The following is a 15,465-nucleotide window of genomic DNA, read 5'->3' on the forward strand; positions in this document are numbered from 1 at the left end:
AAAACAGTCCCGCAGCGCAGACTCCGATTGGTCCGTCCAACAGTGCACCGGTTGGAGCTTCCTGTTTCAGCTTCTGCCTGTAGGCGGGCAGGAGCAGGATGGAGCAGTGATCTGATTGGCCGAATGGGGCGCGGGGGAGGGCTTTGTACGCATCCCGGAAAGAGGTGTAGCAGTGGTCGAGTAGCCGGTCTCCACGTGTGTTAAAAAGTATGTGTTGGTGTAGTTTGGGTGAGACTTTCTTTAGGTTTCCCTTATTAAAGTCTCCGGCTGTGATAAACGCTGCCTCTGGGTGTGCGGTTTCCTCGCTGCTGATCGCGCTGTACAGTTCCCTGAGTGCACGGTCAGTGTCGGCTTGTGGGGGAATGTAAACAGCCGTAATAATCACTGCTGTAAATTCCCTCGGTAGCCAGAATGGCCGGCACTTAATCATCAGGTACTCCAGGTCCGGTGAGCAGAAGGATTTGACCGGGTGCACGTTCGCATAATCACACCAGCTGTTGTTGATCATGAAACATACACCACCGCCTCTGCTTTTCCCAGTAAGATCCTGTGACCTGTCCGCGCGATGCACGGAGAACCCCGGTAGTTGTATTGCGGAGTCCGGTACCTTGTCCGATAGCCAGGTTTCTGTGAGGCAGATCACGCAGCAGTCCCGCATCTCTCGCTGGAATGAGATCCGTGCCCGAAGCTCGCACAGCTTGTTCTCCAGAGACTGCACATTAGCCAGTAATAAACTGGGTAACGGTGGTCTGTTAGTGCGCCGTCTCAGTCGAACCAGAACGCCAGATCTTCTCCCTCTGTGTCGGCGTTTGCGGCCTCCAGGGACAGAGAACAAAGGCGTCTCAGGTGAGATGAATGGGGGGTCTGCAAACGGAGCGTCCGTGTTGCAAAACTTGAACTCCGGAAAGTTATAAGAAAGACCGTCTTTTATGTCCAGTAAGGTTTGTCGGTCGTACACAAGGAGACAAGTGCTGCTCGTGAAAAAATAAAGGAAAAGTAAAATTAAACACAGAAGAAAGCCGTTGCTTGGGGGAGCTCGCGACGAGGCTGCCATACTCGGCGCCATCTTCATTGTGAAGGAACATGTTATATTTCTGTTTTCTCCTGAGAAGAATGAAGCAACATTTTGCTGGTTTTGAAACCAAACCCAAAACCTGATGATAAAGGGGTCATGAGACTCTTTGAGTGAGGGGTGATTTCTTCTGTGGTTCATGCTTTGGTTTCAGTGTTTGTTGTGTTCATACTTTTTGGAAGGAATCTCAGAAAAAAGGTATGTCTCTTTAAAAAGGATTTATTTTGCTTTTTGCAGTTGAAAGTTTACACAGCGACTTCTATGTGAACCAACAGCATGTTTGACAAAAAGGATGACCCTCAAACAGGCTGTACAACATTATATAGTGAGACAAAAACATAGATTATAACAGCTAACTTCCTCCCGCATGGACGCAGTCTTGGTGTCTGCTCCGAAGCATCTTCATATCTCCATGACCTCGTCTGGTATCTGCTCCCTCCTCTGTAAGAGACAGAAAAGCGAAACACCTCTCAGCCTTGATAATCTAAAGCTATTATCCATTTTTCTTCTAGTGATTCAAAGTTGGTTTAGAAACTCATATTCAGAACTCTCTGACCCAAAGACTTATTCTAATCATAATCTATGTGTGTAAGCGTGTTTGCAATTACCCCTCTGCACTCTAAGTCATTTCCTACAATATATCAGTCCGGACAGTAAAGACTCAGAAGACTGAGCGCCAACTCATTATGAGCACATTTGCAGTAAATGTATGAAAATGATTATAACCACCTAATTTAGTAAAATAAATCAAACATTTTCAATCACAACAGTGTGGAAACAACTAGGTGTGTGTTAATGTTCACATCAAAGAATGGGAGCATCTCTCTGTTACAGTCCAGCTAACCTCCCACCCTCGGGACCTTCTTCACTGAAACAACTTTACATGGAAGTGATGAAGAGGCTGCCGCGTTAGTTCCTTCAAACAAATATATTTCCCAGAATCCAGTCTGTGTTTGTCCCTTTCTTAGACAAGACCCCGTCACCAGCCCAAGGGTTCAGTCCTCATCATTTCTGACTTCAAGATCACAATCTCTGAGTCAAAGCCCTCAGAGCCCAGCACAAGGGAACAGCTGACAGTCTTCTTAGAAAGGAAAACGATAAGCTGAAGTTGAGCTGAAGAGGCCAAAAATAAAAGTCTTTACACACAACAGATTATTGAAGACAGTTTAGCAGTTGAATAAAACTGACATTTTATTGTTTTCAATTTTCCAGTTTGGCAAAATCACTTTTTTAAAATAGTTGTGGAGGCTTTAAGCTAGTGCTTGTTAGGCATATACCATTAGATATTTAATTTATTTATTCAATTTATGGATTGATTCTTTACAGTAAAGCTATAGAGTAGGAGAACCACCTGAATTATTATAGTCTGCTACATTTAATGGTTGAAGAGCGCCCCCTGCTGTTCTGCAGACGCTCCTCATGCTTATGTTCATGTCTGGGTTGTTTTTATTTTCTTATTCCCAGATAAAGTTATGTATGTGTGTTTGTTGGGTGTATTTTATATTATATTGTTAAAATTCAAATCTCAGCAGCAAATACTGTAGCTGAATATTTCTGTAATGGTATCTTCATGTTGTAAAAGAAACAAGAACTTCAAATACGAAACTACAGCTCAGACTTGATCAATCGTTTATATCTTGTACAACAGGTCACATTTTAACTTTAGGACAAAAAACCATGATAGTTTTTCTCAAACGGCAAATTTATTTCCTAGTAGCTAGAAAAAGAAGAAAGAATCATTCAGAAATCAGATCTTAAAATAGGACAAACAATGAATAAGTGAAAAATCTCTGAAAGCATTTGCTCTTTCTTAGTATCTTGGAACTATTAATGCTAGGACTTTTTACTGGTTTAAAAATGACATCAAAAACCTGTTGATAGAGGAGTTATATGCTCGTCCACTTTCAAGATCACTGGTAATATCTTCAGTGGTTCTTTCTCAGTACCAATATAAGGAAACAGCTTCTCAGTGAAATTGTGCTTGAAGGTGTGCATGAGTGTGTTGGCATCCAGATCAAACAATGAGAGCTTCCCTCTGTCATACTCCAGCTGAACTCTGACCCTCTGCAGCTTCTTCACTGACAAGTATTTATATGTATCTGGTGTTGTTGCTACTATGTATTTTTCATACTGGAAACTTAATTGCCAAACACCTGTCAGTGCTTCTACCTTTCTCTCAAAAGACTCATTTACAACACCAAAGGCCCAAAATCCCTCTTCTCCAACCTCAACATCCCAAATGTGAGTCCCTGAGTCGAAGCCCTCAGAGCCCAGGACAATTTCACAACAGTGACACCTCTCTGGATTATCAGGAACCTTCTGTCTCCCTCCAAATGTCACACTGGTCAGATCGTCAGATAGGATGAGTTGTGGATGAGCTGTGTTTGGATCCAGAATCACAGGAGTGTAGGAGACCATCTCCTTCATCTTATTCCAGATGTTGTTGGTCAGGTTGCCCAGGTGTTTGGCCACATCTATCAGAGCTCCTGAGACCAGCTGTGGATCCTCCATCAGGGGGAGCTGCTTGACTCTGTTGACTGCAGCCTTGTAGTTGTGGAGGAATGAGACGTCTTCAGCTCTCAGTTGCTCCTCTGTGGCTCTGATTGTTTCTGAAAGAGTTTTTATCTCTCTACTCAGAGACTCAATCTTCTCCTCCATTTTTCTTAACTTCTGCTTTTCTTCCTGCCTCAGAGCAGCCAGCCTGGCCTTCTCTTCATTTTGGAGAAACTGCTGAAGCTTTTTAAACTCCTCCTTTATCTGCTTCTCCGTCTGCTGTGCCTGGACCTTTATATGTTTTGCTGTTTGATCAAACTTTCCTTTGACTAGTTCAAACACCTTCAGTTTATCTTGTAAGGGCTTCAGGCGTTTCTGAAGCTCCTCTCTGTGATCCTGGGCGGCTTCTTCAGTTGGGTTGAATCTGTGGTCTTTGTGTGCTTTTGAATCTCGACAGACGACACACACCGGCTGCTGATGATCCAAACAAAAAAGTTTGAGTTTCTCATGGTGCAGACGGCAGAGAGGCTCAGACACTGCAGAAGCTTTTTTATCTCTCTGCAGTAAGAAAGCCTCACACAGGTTCTTTAACGCCAAGTTACGGGGTGGATCATTTGACAGGTTTGTCTTCTTACAAAGTGGGCAGTTGGGTTCTTGAATCTCGCTCCACCACAGCTGCAGACAGAATCGACAGAAGCTGTGGCTGCATGACAGGATGACAGGATCTCTATAGATGTCATGGCAGACGGGACAGGAGAGATCCTTTTCAGACTGAGAAGACATTTTGTCCTGGAGTAACAACAATGAAAACAATGAGACGTCCACTCAAGAAGTTTCTTCAAACTTACTTTCCCTTTTAGCTGTGACTTCTGTAAAACTTCTGTTTGTAACATGGAATCAGCAGCATCGTGTTGAAGTGTCAGTATCCTGATATTCCCTGTATTTCAGTGTTCCTGTATCCTTCTTGCTGTCGTTGAACGTCCTCTCTTTTCTAGCAAAGAATCTAAATATATAGTCCAGAAAGTGAAAGTGTCACGGTGAATGTAATTTGACACCAGTATGAGCAATGAATGAGGAAGATGCATACTTAAAAGGGTGTGTGATTCATTCCTATATGGGGTGGAGAGAGGTGTTGTAGAAATGTCAAATAAATGGTGGTGCATGAAACCAGGTTGTCTTTATTACTTTAATTTAATTTTGTAAGAGGTCCAAAGAACAGTACAGATTATGGCAACACTTTGCATGTTTTTGGTAAAGTTATCTACCAAAGTCACAGGATGCCATTAGAACACTGAGTAATAAAAGGTAACTGATATGTCAACATCTGAAGGATTACATGAGCACAGAATATGTTAACATGAAGCATTTCATTCAGCAATGTAGCCTGACAAACAGAAGAAGTCTCCTGTTACAAAGGGTGCAAACAAAGAATACACACAGGCTAACAATGCTGACAAGAAATTATAGCATAAAAAAATAATTTCAAACACTAAAGCATAAATAGGGCCTAACAGTTGTGTTTTTAAAAAAGAAACACCAAAAACAAGGACCAACATAAAAAGGTCAATGTGCTTAAGTAACTTGAAGAGAAAAGGAGACAGGTTAGTGGTTACTGCTGCTGCAACATGTTTTTGCATCGTAACAGAGTAGAAAAAGCAGCCTCCTGCCAATTCTGTGTTCAGGTTTGAGAAAATCCAATAAAAGGAACTTTTTGTAAAAGGAAAAATGCTTTGTTTTGCTTGTTGATATACGTAACTGTAGATCACCTATGAATCATTCAAGCATACAGTTAGGTCCATTAATATTTGGACAGAGACATTTTTTTTTCTAATTTTGTTTCTGTACATTATCACAATGAATTTTAAATTAAACAAGTCAGATGCAGTTAAAGTGCAGCTTCCAGCTTTAATTCAGTGGGTTGAACAAAATATCGCATAAAATGTGAGGAACTGAAGCATTTTTAACACAATCCCTTTATTTCAGGGGCTCAAAAGTAGTTGAACAAATTAAATACCTGAAAATAAAACGTCCGCTTCGTTACTTGGTTCAGGCTGCCATGCCTTCACTGCAGTGGCAGCCTGAAGTTTTCTTTCTTTCTTTTTTTTTGTTTGGTGCCAGTTTTATTGCAACACTTGAGAGCAGTTCTGTCTGGCTCAGCAGTCGTACTTTTAAGTATGTATGTGACATCTACGAGGAGTTCAAATAACTTAATGTTATTTTCAATCAACCTAGCCTCTGTACTGAACAATGGCAAGTTACAGTTGTCATAGTAGATCCGAGTCCTCTCTGGCACACAGGACGGGTTAATCCTGTCGCTCTTGTTCGAAAACCTGCCCTTCCTAATTCCAAAGTCCTCCGGGAGCCCCTGTGTTGACATACATAAATGGCAGCCTGAAGTCTTGAATTCATGGAAATCACCAGATGCTTGGTTTCCTCCTTTCTAATGCTCTGCCAGGCCTTTACTGCAGCAGCTGTCAGTTGCTGTTTGTTTGTAGGCCTTTTTGCCCAACAAGTCTTCAACAAGTGAAATGCTCAGTTGGGTTAAGACAAGGTCGTAGATTTGGCATGGACGGAAGGGACATGTCCCCACCAATATCCAGCGATTACTGAATTGTCCCTACCAATAATTTGATCTCTTCGAGTAAAGAAAAACAAACACGATAGAAAGAAAAAAATGATCTGTCAACGTCTCATTCACCCAGCGGTGCGGAAAGAGTTAAATTACGTTCTCTACTGGAGTCCTACCTCATGTGACAAAAGTATGGCCAATGTGATTGGCTGTGCCTTTCAGGGAGCTCTGTTTAGTTTTAGCAGCGGCAAGCCTGCACTGCCAGGACCTGCAAGGAGGAGAGGAGGATGGCAGCACAGAAGAAGAACCTGCATATAAGAAAGTATTTTTCAAAGAAACCTAGCGTGCAGACCCTGAATTGGGACACAACCATAGTCTATTCACACATGAAAACTTTAGACTAGTGATGCGTGAATAATGAACGAATCGTTCAATACTCGAGAATCACTTTACTGACTCATGAATCATGATTCACAAGCCCAACTGACTCACTGACTCATCCCTGTTGCTGTTAGCAGCAATGTATCTAGCTTATAATTAAAATTGTGGAGAAAAACACAACATCCAGTATCTTAACAAAAGAAATTCTGCTCTGAACTGGCAGAAAAAACCCTAAGTAGAAGCTCACATCAAGAAAATAGAGATTGAAAATGTGACGTCATTCAGGGGCAAAACCGCAAAGGATTCTGGGAACTCGTGGCAAGAAGTACTAGCGCACACAGGCTTTCAATTGAAATCAGTACCAATTCAATTGAAATGGTCCTGTACCCATCCGTGGGTAAACTGTACCTGGGCTTGTTGCAGTGACCTGAAGTTACTAAACTTCACAAGTGTATGCACTCACTCCAAGAACCGTATAATTATAAATATGAGCGTGGTGAAAGTTGGGCAGCACGCTAACGTATTTTGTCCACTCTTTGTGCTCGTAAGGTTCTGACCCTTTCACTCCTTTGATTTTTTCCTCGTGTCTTTTCTTTGCCTTTTCGTCGAGTCTGTCTTTGTACGGACCGGCATTGTTCTCCTTCGTTTTGTACATAACTTTTTGGGGGGCAAAGAAAAAGCAAGAAGGTTTTGGAACCGGAGAATGAACGTTTTGCAGTGCCGCAAATGCTTGCATTTGATGCCGTACTTTATGGGCTCAAAATGTGGTCATAAATATTTTGTACTTGTAAATCAGTTTTGTATGTGTAAAAAAGATTTGTGTGTGGACTTAGCCAAAAAAAAACCTGCAAGTTACAAGTACGAATTTTGACCCTATTTTTCTTCCTTTCATCTGATTGGTCAATGTCATGTCAATCACAAATGTAACAATCCAATCAGAGAACAGATGGGTTTGGCTGTCGGAGGGGCGCTTTTTTGAACTGCAGGTCTTTGAAGGGAATAAATGCCCTTTTACATGCCAACCCAGCGTTTTCCTTCATCACCACGAAGGAAAACAGTCTGTGGTCGTCCGAGTTTGGTGATTTTTGTGTCACAGGTCTACGTGTTTAATACAGGGACTTCCACAGCCTTTTCAACAGCGCTGCGGACGCAGGGGGGCAGTGTTTTGGAAATGACAGTCTTCATTACAAAGCTTTCTTCATTATGAATTATCATACACGTTTTTATTGAACATTTGAAGAACTAGCAAGAAAAACAGAAACTCTTGTAGAGGACATAAAGTCAGAGATAGAAAAGACAAGGAGCAGGTGCATCTAGTACAGGTAGAGCTGCTGCAAAAACCCACAGAGCCCAGCAGCCAGCAACAAATTCTGGATCCTTTGCTTTTAGTTAGCAGTTAGATACTTTTTTGACAAGTTGTCTGTATTCTTAAATAAATTTCTAAACAGCCCCCACCACTCCGCAGTCTGCCCCCCAGCCCACTGATAGCAACCATCATAATGCCCCGCCCAGCTTGCAGCACCTTTCGCCAACACAGCTTTGCGATCTCCCCAGCCTGCAGAGTCTGATGTCGATGTCTTCCCTATAAAGGGTATGCTTTTAAAATTGTTTTAAAGCTGCATCACAATGTCATTGTGCTCTTATCTTCAGAACACCAGTTTATACTCCTGAATGTCATCTTTTTGTGATTTATTTTTTTCTGTAGATTCCAGAGACTCTGTGAGGCCACTATTACAAGGCAAGTTTGAAAATCTTGGAATTTCAGAGTTTACATGGTATAAATGGTAAATGGCCTGTATTTGTATAGCACTTACTAGTCTCTAAGGACCCCAAAGCACTTTACACATTCAGTCATCCACCCATTCACACACACATTCACACACTGGTGATGGCAAGCTACATATACAAATATCAAATATATGTGACAGGAAAAAACTAGTAAACACTTTTAGCAGTTACAACAACTTATACTTGAATGCAGAATGTTACACCATCACTTATGGATATATTAGTTTTTCGCCTCTCACTGCTTAAACCATTAATCTTTCTAGAATTGTTCTTTGAAACAGATGTGACCTCACAAAAGATGTTAACGATGCTGTCAGACCTGACGAGAGCAGTTAACGAACTCCGTGAGGAGGTCAGAACCAACTGCCATCCCTGCTGCAATGAATCGGTAGATGCTGGGGTACTGCCTCTGGATTTGCCCTTGCACAACATGGAGGAGCTAAACAATGCAGAGGCAGCTCTTCAATCACAAGAGGCAAATAAGGCAATGGTAAGTATATAAAGGTTATGTTCACTTTGTAACTATTGTAGTGTAATAGCTGTCAGATGTGATTAAAATACATAACAACGGCCTGTTGATTAAACACACAAGCACTTGCGTACACATTTAAGACATGAGACACACTAATTCCATCTCTTAAAATGTGTCTATAGGTGAGACGCTTTGCCTTGATTGGACGGTCCGCCGCACCGCCAAATGAGCTGGCCTCGGTACTCAGCTGGGCAGGGAAAAAAACCAAGGACCAGACAGAGCAAAAAAGGGCATTTAAAGAGACAGCGCTGTGCAGATGCATATTTGGTAAGTTTTACAGTTTATTGTAATAGGGATTAATTGATCTGCTGGGTGCGCTTCACATTTCCTATGTCTGGTTTTTGCTATATTACTTTGTCTTTCTTAATAACAAGACTTTCATGTCCGGTTAATCTGGAGATGGAGTCTTTGGCTTGTTTTGTCCTCGGGTTGGACACTTTGTACAGCCCATGACACACCATGCTAAGACATATCACATTTTCAGCTCATAGCTCTTTGGGAATCAAATGCGGCAGTTTGTTGATTTCCCCTTGGTGACTTTCATGTTTATCAGCCTAGGAGTTTACATACTTTCTCCCTGCTGGAGAGAATTAAGAAGAGCTTATTCATGTGCTCTAATTCACTTTTTTTGTCTTTTTTGTGTGTGTGTCTTTTTTTGTCCTAGATGACCTGATCTGTTGGATGTTGAAAGTAATAAGAACTTAAGCAGAACTGCAGCTCTGAACGTCTGATAGATACACAAACATCTCTCTTCAAAGAAAAACATTCAATTATATTCACTTCAGTTCATTTTTATTTATACAGCACCAAATCACAAACACAGTCACCTGAGAAACATTGTAAAGTAAAGACTTTGTGATAATACAAATTATTACAGTAACACTGGAGACTTCCAGGAGACTGAGTACAAGATTGCTTTGTTTCATTATAAGAACGTTTATTTCTCAGTTGCTTTGATTAAATCAGACCGAGTTTAGAAAGAGGCGAAAACTTCACTGATAATGGAACCCTGTGTTTTTCTACACTGACCATCACTGGTAATATTTTCACCGGCAGAGTCTTGGTGCCAATGTATGGAAAAAGCTTCTCAGTGAAAGTGTGTTTGAAGGTGTGTATGTGTGAGTTGGTGTCCAGATCAAAAAACGAGAGCTTCCTCCTGTCCCAGTCCAGCTGAACTCGGAGTCTTTGGAGCTTCTTCACTGAGAGAACTTTATCTGGAAGCGGTGGAGCGGATGCTGTGTATTTTCCATCCTGGTGACAGAGTTCCCAGTATCCAGTGTGTATATGTCCCTTTCTTTGAACAGACTCCTTTAGTACACCGAGACACCAGACTCCATCATTTCTAACCTCAACATCCCAGCTGTTAATCCCCGAGTCGAAGCCCTCAGAGCCCAGGATGACAAAATAGTTTTCTATCCTCTCTGGGTTGTCAGGAAGCTGCTTTCTCAGTCCCACACTCACACTGGTCAGATCTTCAGACAGGATGAGTTGTGGATGAGCTGAGTTTGGATCCAGAATCACCGGAGTGTAGGAGACCATCTCCCCCATTCTGTTCCAGATGTTGTAGGTCAGGTTGCCCAGGTGTTTGGCCACATCTATCAGAGCTCCAGAGACCAGCTGTGGATCCTCCAGCAGGGGGCGCTGCTGGATTCTTTTCAGTGCAGCATTGTAGTTGTGCAGAAATGAGACATCTTCAGCTCTCAGTTCCTCCTCTGTGGCTCTGATTGTTTCTGAAAGAGTTTCTATCTCTCTGCTCAGGGCCCCAATCTTTTCCTTTATTATCTTGCATTTCTGCTTCTTCTCGGCCCTCAGAGCAGCCAGCCTGGCCTTCTCTTCCTTTTTTAGAAACGTGTGAAGTTTCTTAAACTGCTTTTTAATCTGCCATTCTGTGTAAAAAGCCTGGATCTTACTTTGGAGTGCTGTCTGACTGTAATTTTCTTTAACCTGTTCAAATAGTTCCAGTTTCTTCTGTAAGGGCTTCAATAATTCCTGGAGCTCCTTCCTGTAATCCTGTGCTGCTTCATCAATGGGTCTGAATCCGTGACTGTTGTGCACTTTTGAATCTCGACAGATGAGACATGCTGGCTGTTGATCGTGCAGGCAGAAGAGTTTGAGTTTCTCAGAGTGCAGACTGCAGAGAGACTCCGACTGTGAAGGTTTTTGAACGCTCTTCATTAAGAAGGCCTCACAGAGGTTCTTTAACACCAAGTTACAGGGCGGATCGTTCAGTAAAGGAATCGTCTTGCATATTGGGCAGGATTTTATTTTTATCTCTCTCCACCACAGCTGCAGACAGTCTTTACAAAAGCTGTGGCTGCATGAGAGGACGACAGGGTCTCTATAGATGTCGTAGCAGATAGGACAGGAGAGATCTTTTTCAGTCATTTTGCCTACAAAAAAAAAGAAAGAAAAAAGAACTCAGTTTAAATGTGAATCCCAAAAGTTGGCAGGACTTAAAAAATCTCCTGCCCTCAGGCAGCATTGCATTAAAAACAGGAACGATTGTGTCGTGGAGATCACTGCATGGACTCAGGAATACTCCCAGAAATCATTGTCTGCGAGCACAGTTTGCTGTGCCATCTGCAAACGCAAGTTAAAGTTCAGTCAAAGCAGCCATAACTGATTATGATTCAGAAAAGCACTGCATCTTCTGGACTGACAAGGAGAGAGACCATCCAGCTTGTAATCAATGCTTTCTGATCTATGGGGGTGCATTAGTGTCTATGGACTTGCAAATCTGGAAAGGCCCCATCTGCAGAAAGGCATATCGAACAAATGCTCCCATCCAGATGATGTATTCAATGCAACGCACAATTAGATCTGCCTCAAATTAATTTACTGATGTTAGTAAGATCCTGCTTAAAAATGTCCTATTCCTTCAGCAGAGACTCTTTATCACACAGCATACTGGAATCAGTGAAGATGTGCTACTTCCCAACAACTTTAAACCACTTTGGTGATCTAACCAGGCAAATCGAATACATTTTTATCCCAGATAGTGAAAGCCCTTGGTCCTCTTTCAGTGTATGTTAAATCCTCTATCAGGAATTTAAGTTTCACTTTTGACTCGACTCTCACATTGGATGGGCATGTGAAAAGTCTTGTTTTTATCATTTAAGAAATGTGGCTAAGTTAAGCCCTATTTTATCTCGCCCTGAACTAGAGATAGCTATACATGCATTTATTTCCTCATGCTTGGACTATTGTAACTCTTTGTTTATGTGTCTAAGCAAAGGTTCTCTCGTCTGCAGGTTGTGCAAAACGCTGCAGCTATAGGCTGTTGACAAAATCCTCCAAGTACTCACATGTGACACCATTGCTATTTCAACTACACTGGCTTCCTGTTGAATTTAGAGTCCATTTTAAGATGCTGGTCTTGACATTTAGAGCCTTGCATGGACTGGCGCCGCCCTACATCTACGATCTGCTACAGCCCTATGTCCCTAGCAGGTCCCTGAGGTCATCTGATCAGGGCTTACTTGCTATAAAACAGACTAATATGAGAACTAAGGGTGACAGAGCTTTTGCCACCTTTGGCCCCGAGACTGTGGAATTTCTCCCTCATACATTAAGAACTGTGGACTCAGTAGTTGTTTTTAAAAAAAACAACTCAAAACTCACCTTTTTAAAACTGTTTTTGGTTAAATTGTCTGTTTTACCTTTTTATTATTTGTTATCTTATGTGCAGCACTTTGTGATTCTGAAAGGTGCTATATAAATAAAATTTTATCTATTTATTATTTATTTATAAATCGAGAACAGCCATCAACACTAAAATCTCTGGCTCAGTAGAGCCGGCTAACCCATTAATCTTGCTTCATAGTTAACCTAAGCACACCAGACACAGGATGGTACTGAGTAAAGAGACAGTACTGTAGACCATTTCACTCAGTGTCCATGAATTAAAGTAGATGCACAAAAGAGAAATATTTATTTAATGAAAACATAAAACTTTTAACTGCAGCACACAAATCTGCAAAAAAGTTCAAGTCAAGTAATTTCTTTTTTTAATCAAAGGTAAAAGTTAAATATTTAGAACTACAGTGACAGCGATCTATTCAGAGTGTTTAGATTTGCATTGTATAATGAGGAAGCTTCCTGAAACTTACTTCCTGATTAGCAGGTTCAGATGTACCCCAGCCTTCCTCCGTTTCAGTGTTCCCGGCTTTCTTCCCCCAGCAGCTGTAATTCCTCTGGTTGTGTCTGCTGCTGAGGGTCAGTTTTAATGCATTGGTGACAAAATGAAGCTGTCATGTGATTTATGTCCACATCGAAAGAGGAAGACAAATAGCAAGTAACATTTCCCTATATGTGTACATTTCTGCCATTCAAAGATGTTCCACTTCAGCAATTCATTCTGAACAAACATTGTAATTGAAAAGACCCATTTTCATGTGTTATTAAGGATTTTACTACAGATTCTAACATATCATATAAAATGAGAGCTTCCCTGATTCTGTTGTTGCCTCTAACAGCCTGTGAGGAAGCTCCCATGTAAGGGAGGTTATTTTTTTGCCAAAATCTAACCGATGTGATGCCGGTGGTTACTTATGGGTGAAAGTTGAGTAATAATGACTCAGAAGTGCAGTCCACTAATCACTTCCTTTGACAGACTCCCAGCTCTCCCCACAACATCAAAGCACACTCTATATAAAGGCAAGAAAGTGAACACTGATGTGGCTTCAGAGGATTTAGATGATGACAGTCTAGCAGAAAGAGCACTCAGAGGTGTACTGTGATTCAGGTTTAAGATAAACAAGTTTTCTTTGTGTGAGCTGGTTCAACAAAACCTAAAATCTTGATTAGAAACACTCACACAAAGAAGGGTGTTTGAAACACCAGTGGACTCTTCTTCTACACATAACTGAACATATGTACCAGAGCACCAGAGAACCACCTACTTCAGTCAAAGATATTACCAAGTGAATGGGACAATACTGATCTGTGAAGATTATGAAAAATATAATAGCAAACGTAGATAAAATAATTAAGCTCAAAACCTAATAATTTTTACAGCTTTTTTTTTTTAACTTCAGGGATAAAAAATAAAAACAAATTAATTGCAGTTTAAATTCATTTAATGTTTTTGGAGGTAATTTGTGAATGAGGTTTTCCAGACTATTAAATTACTTGAGCCCACTAGTATTACAAAAAACACTTCTGTCCCCTTTCAAATGTCATATGTAGAATTGAGCTGGACAAACTTCTTTATGAATCATCTGTCAGTCTGAACACAGCCAATTTCTAATTGAATTTTCTAATTGCAAGTTAAAAGTGTTCTTTCCTTTAATTCCCATATTTATTACATCTGTGCAGTCTGATAATGTGCTGACTCTGGATTAACCCTTTCATGCATAATGGTCACCACAGTTACAGCTATTCAAAGGCTGTTTTCTTGTATTTGTGTCAGTGTTGATGGTATAGTTGCGCATAAACCACTACATTGGACACTGATGTGTCACACCATGCCCTGCCACCAGTGGGTGGCAAACATGTACTTTTCAAAAGACTCTTTGAAAAGTACATTTTTAAAAAATGAAGTTCACAAATCTTTTTTTCTTGCCTAAAGATGAATAAAAATACTTAATAACATTCCTGCCTGAGGTTGTCATAATTCATGCAGTAAAGGGTTAAGGGTGTTTTCACACCTGCAGTGTTTAGTCAGTTTAAATTGAACTCTGATTTGTTTTCCCCCTTGGTGTGGTTTGTTTGTGCAGTGTGAACACAGTAATCACACTCAGGTACGGACCAAAACAACAGGAGATGAAACATGTGGATAAAGGGTCCACATGCTGTTCCACTCTCACAGTCACTGGTAATATCATCTGTGGTTCTTTCTTTGTGCAAATACATGAAAACAGTTTTTCGATGATCGCGTGTTTTGATCTTCAGGTGTAGATGAATAGAGTTTGGATGAAGAATTACAGGAGTGCAGGAGCCCACCTCCTTCATGTTGTTCCAGATGTTTTAGCTCAGATTGCCCAAGTATGTCATGTCAAGCTATGTAGCAGGCAGGACCCAAACTGAGGACTCAAAAACATGAGGGGTAAAGTAAAAGCAGTTTTATTAAACTTACAAACTTAATACAAAAATAAAGCAAGTCCTGGGGAAACAGGTGGGGAAGGAGAGACAGGTGAAGACAATCTAAGTAACAAGACAAGGCGATGCACTGTCAAACTAAAACAGGAAACATACAAAAAAATAAAAGTAACTAACCAGGGAAGCCCAGAAACATTCACTTTCATAGATTTAATTACTTAAACTTGCAAAATACTGAGATAATTTATCATATTCAAATAAATTAAAGGACTGTTGGAGGCAAAATGTGAATGTGTTTTTTGTTTGTTTGTTGTTTTCAAACATGAAATATTAAAATATTGGAACCACTTCAGTGGTTTAGTAAAAATCTATTTAAATACTTACCAATTTGATAAAACCACAAAAAACTTGTTTTTCCCCTTTGCTATATAATTTTGGTGTCACATTTGACACTTAAGTGAACAAAAATGAATATAAAGAAGATTTAACAGTTTTACAACAAATTCAGCAGGAGAAAACTCCTTTTATGAATCAGCGTGCCGGCCTGGTCACAGTCAGCAACGCTCAGAGACTGATCCATCGTGACTGACA

The 15,465-nt window shown here is 40.8% G+C and overlaps 2 protein-coding genes across 2 annotated transcripts; both read right to left on the reverse strand.

Annotated features, from left to right (window-relative positions):
- Positions 1-2,935: 2,935 nt before the first annotated feature.
- Positions 2,936-4,348, reverse strand: LOC146632827 (E3 ubiquitin-protein ligase TRIM35-like). The gene has a single exon (XM_085353557.1). It carries the CDS (start codon positions 4,346-4,348, stop codon positions 2,936-2,938), a length of 1,413 nt encoding a protein of 470 aa, XP_085209683.1.
- Positions 4,349-9,792: 5,444 nt separating this feature from the next.
- LOC146632828 (zinc-binding protein A33-like) lies at positions 9,793-11,220 on the reverse strand. Its single transcript, XM_085354731.1, has one exon. It carries the CDS (start codon positions 11,218-11,220, stop codon positions 9,793-9,795), a length of 1,428 nt encoding a protein of 475 aa, XP_085210857.1.
- Positions 11,221-15,465: the final 4,245 nt, after the last annotated feature.

The sequence above is a fragment of the Diplotaxodon limnothrissa genome, linkage group LG5 (assembly GCF_057381915.1).
Source record: "Diplotaxodon limnothrissa isolate DT_005_m linkage group LG5, D_limnothrissa_male_GT1.1, whole genome shotgun sequence".
NCBI lineage: Eukaryota > Metazoa > Chordata > Actinopteri > Cichliformes > Cichlidae > Diplotaxodon > Diplotaxodon limnothrissa.

Bases quoted from the DNA above. Each gene is read 5' to 3' on its own strand.
- LOC146632827 (XM_085353557.1), bottom strand. From the start codon at position 4,348: ATGTCTTCTCAGTCTGAAAAGGATCTCTCCTGTCCCGTCTGCCATGAC.
- LOC146632828 (XM_085354731.1), bottom strand. From the start codon at position 11,220: ATGACTGAAAAAGATCTCTCCTGTCCTATCTGCTACGACATCTATAGA.